The sequence below is a fragment of the Mandrillus leucophaeus genome, unplaced genomic scaffold (assembly GCF_000951045.1).
Source record: "Mandrillus leucophaeus isolate KB7577 unplaced genomic scaffold, Mleu.le_1.0 Scaffold751, whole genome shotgun sequence".
Lineage (NCBI taxonomy): Eukaryota > Metazoa > Chordata > Mammalia > Primates > Cercopithecidae > Mandrillus > Mandrillus leucophaeus.
Genome location: NW_012108153.1, coordinates 10,542 through 12,584, shown reverse-complemented (window position 1 = coordinate 12,584; position 2,043 = coordinate 10,542). Strand labels below are relative to the sequence as shown.

The following is a 2,043-nucleotide window of genomic DNA, read 5'->3' as shown; positions in this document are numbered from 1 at the left end:
CCAGGATGGTCTCGATCTCCTGACCTCATGATCCGCCCGTCTCGGCCTCCCAAAGTGCTGGGATTACAGGCTTGAGCCACCGCGCCCGGCCAATGTTTCTTATTTTTAAAAAATACAATGAGTGGTGGCTCACGCCTGTAATCCCAGCACTTTGGGAGGCCAAGATGAGAGAGGATAACTTAAGGCCAGGAATTCGACATCAACCTGAGCAACATAGCAAGACCCCCGACTCCACAAAAACAATAGAAAAATTAGCTAGATGTGGTAGTGTGTACTTGTAGTTCCAGCTACTTGAGAAAAACAAGCTGGATGTGGTGGTGTGCACCTGTAGTTCCAGCTGCTTGAGAGGCTGAGGTGGGAGCATTGCTTGAGCCCAGGAGATTGAGGCTGCACTGAGCTATGATCACGCCTCAAGCGATCATATGATTGCATATATCATCCAGGCTGCAGTGCGTATGATCACTGCCTCAGAAAAAAATTTAATTCTGGCAAAACAATTCCCAGACAAAAAAAGTAATTTAGAAACATGGCTAAGTAGAAACAGATCAATTTACGGTTTTTGCTCTTCTCTGCCCCCTTTCTCTGGAAAGCCCCTCTTTTGAGCTTTTTTTTTTTTTTTTTTTTTGAGATGGAGTCTTACTCTGTTGCCCAGGCTGGAGTGTAGTGGTGTGATCTCAGCTCACTGCAACCTCTGCCTGCTACCACCATGCTTGGCTAATTTTTGTATTTTAGTAGAGATGGGTTTGCAATGTTGGCCAGGCTGGTTTCGAACTCCTGACCTCAAGTGATCCACCCACCTTGGCCTCCCAAAGTGCTGGGATTACAGGCATGAGCCACCGTGCCCATCCTTGTTTTGAACATTTCTTTTAAGGCCTCAGGCTTCCAGGTAAATCCAGCCCAGGGTTTAGTTCAAGCCAAGACCGAACTCTGTTCACCCCTCTCTGGTCTCCAGAGAGGAGTTGCCTGGCCACGTGGTGGCAGGAAATGCAGAGATCTGGACAGGTTCCAAGGCCAAGGTGTTCTTTGAGTAATGGGCCTTGATCCTAGCAGGGTTCTTCAGAGACTTCCTGAGATAACAGGAAACGCAGGGCGTCCAGAGCTTGGCCTTAGGGGAAAAAGCCACTCAGAGTGGGCTAAATCAGGTGAGGCTGGCTGCCAAGCTCAGCCGTGGGGTGGGGGGCGTGGGAACATGTCCTGGGCCTTGGGAACCTCAGAAAAGGTCCTCTGTACCCATCACATTCGGGACTGGTGGGGTCCCTGGCATCGTCACATCCAGAGCAGGGGCTGCCATCTGCTTCTGGCCCCAGGACCCCTCCCCAGGCATATGTCCCTGCCAGTGTACCAAGGGACACCCCCAGCCTGTGGCCTATCCCAGTGGCTGGCTGTAGATCCTACATTTTGTGACCGAGGTGACAGAGACCCACAGCAGGGCCATGACAGTGACTGTCCCTTTGCTTCAATGCTGCTGTTTTTTCCCCTCAGAACTCAGCCTCCTCCCAAGCTCCCTGTGGGTCCTAACCACAAGCTCTCCAATAATTACTATTGCACTCGTGATGGCCGTCGGGAATCTGTGCCCCCTTCCATCATCATGTCCTCGCAGAAGGCGCTGGTGTCAGGCAAGCCAGCAGAGAGGTGAGGATCTCCAGCGTTAGCTCACCACAGCCCCCATGCCCCCCTCCTGCAACCCACTCTCTCTCCCCAACTTGTGGAAAGGGTGCTTGTCAAGATCCTACTCAGTAAGCATCAATTGCATCAGGAACGGTGCTGCTGGGAGCTTTTTGTCCGAGAGCTCATTTGCTTGTTTTTAGAGACAGAGTCTTGCTCTGTCGCCCAGGATGAAGTGCGATGGCGCGATCATTGCTCACTGCAGCCTTGAACTCCTGGGCTGAAGTGATCCTCCCCTCCTTCCTTGGCCTCCCCAGTAATTGGTATTACAGATTAATGCCACCTTGCTGGGTTAATTTTTTTTTTTTTTTTTTGAGACGGAGTCTCACTCTGTTGCCCAGGCTGGAGTGCAGTGGCGTCCTTAGCCTCCGAATAGCT

The 2,043-nt window shown here is 51.5% G+C and overlaps 1 protein-coding gene across 3 annotated transcripts in view; it reads left to right on the top strand.

The window, feature by feature from the left end:
* Positions 1-2,043, top strand: part of NDUFA7 (NADH dehydrogenase (ubiquinone) 1 alpha subcomplex, 7, 14.5kDa) — a 12,668-nt gene that overhangs the window by 3,653 nt on the left and 6,972 nt on the right. For all 3 annotated transcript variants that reach the window (XR_001004467.1, XR_001004466.1, XM_011966257.1), the window contains exon 3: positions 1,483-1,632. Coding sequence is in view for 1 of the 3 variants with exons in the window: in XM_011966257.1 (XP_011821647.1) it covers positions 1,483-1,632 (150 nt within the window). In the remaining 2 variants the exon portion in view is untranslated. The remainder of the gene's footprint in view (positions 1-1,482; positions 1,633-2,043) is intronic.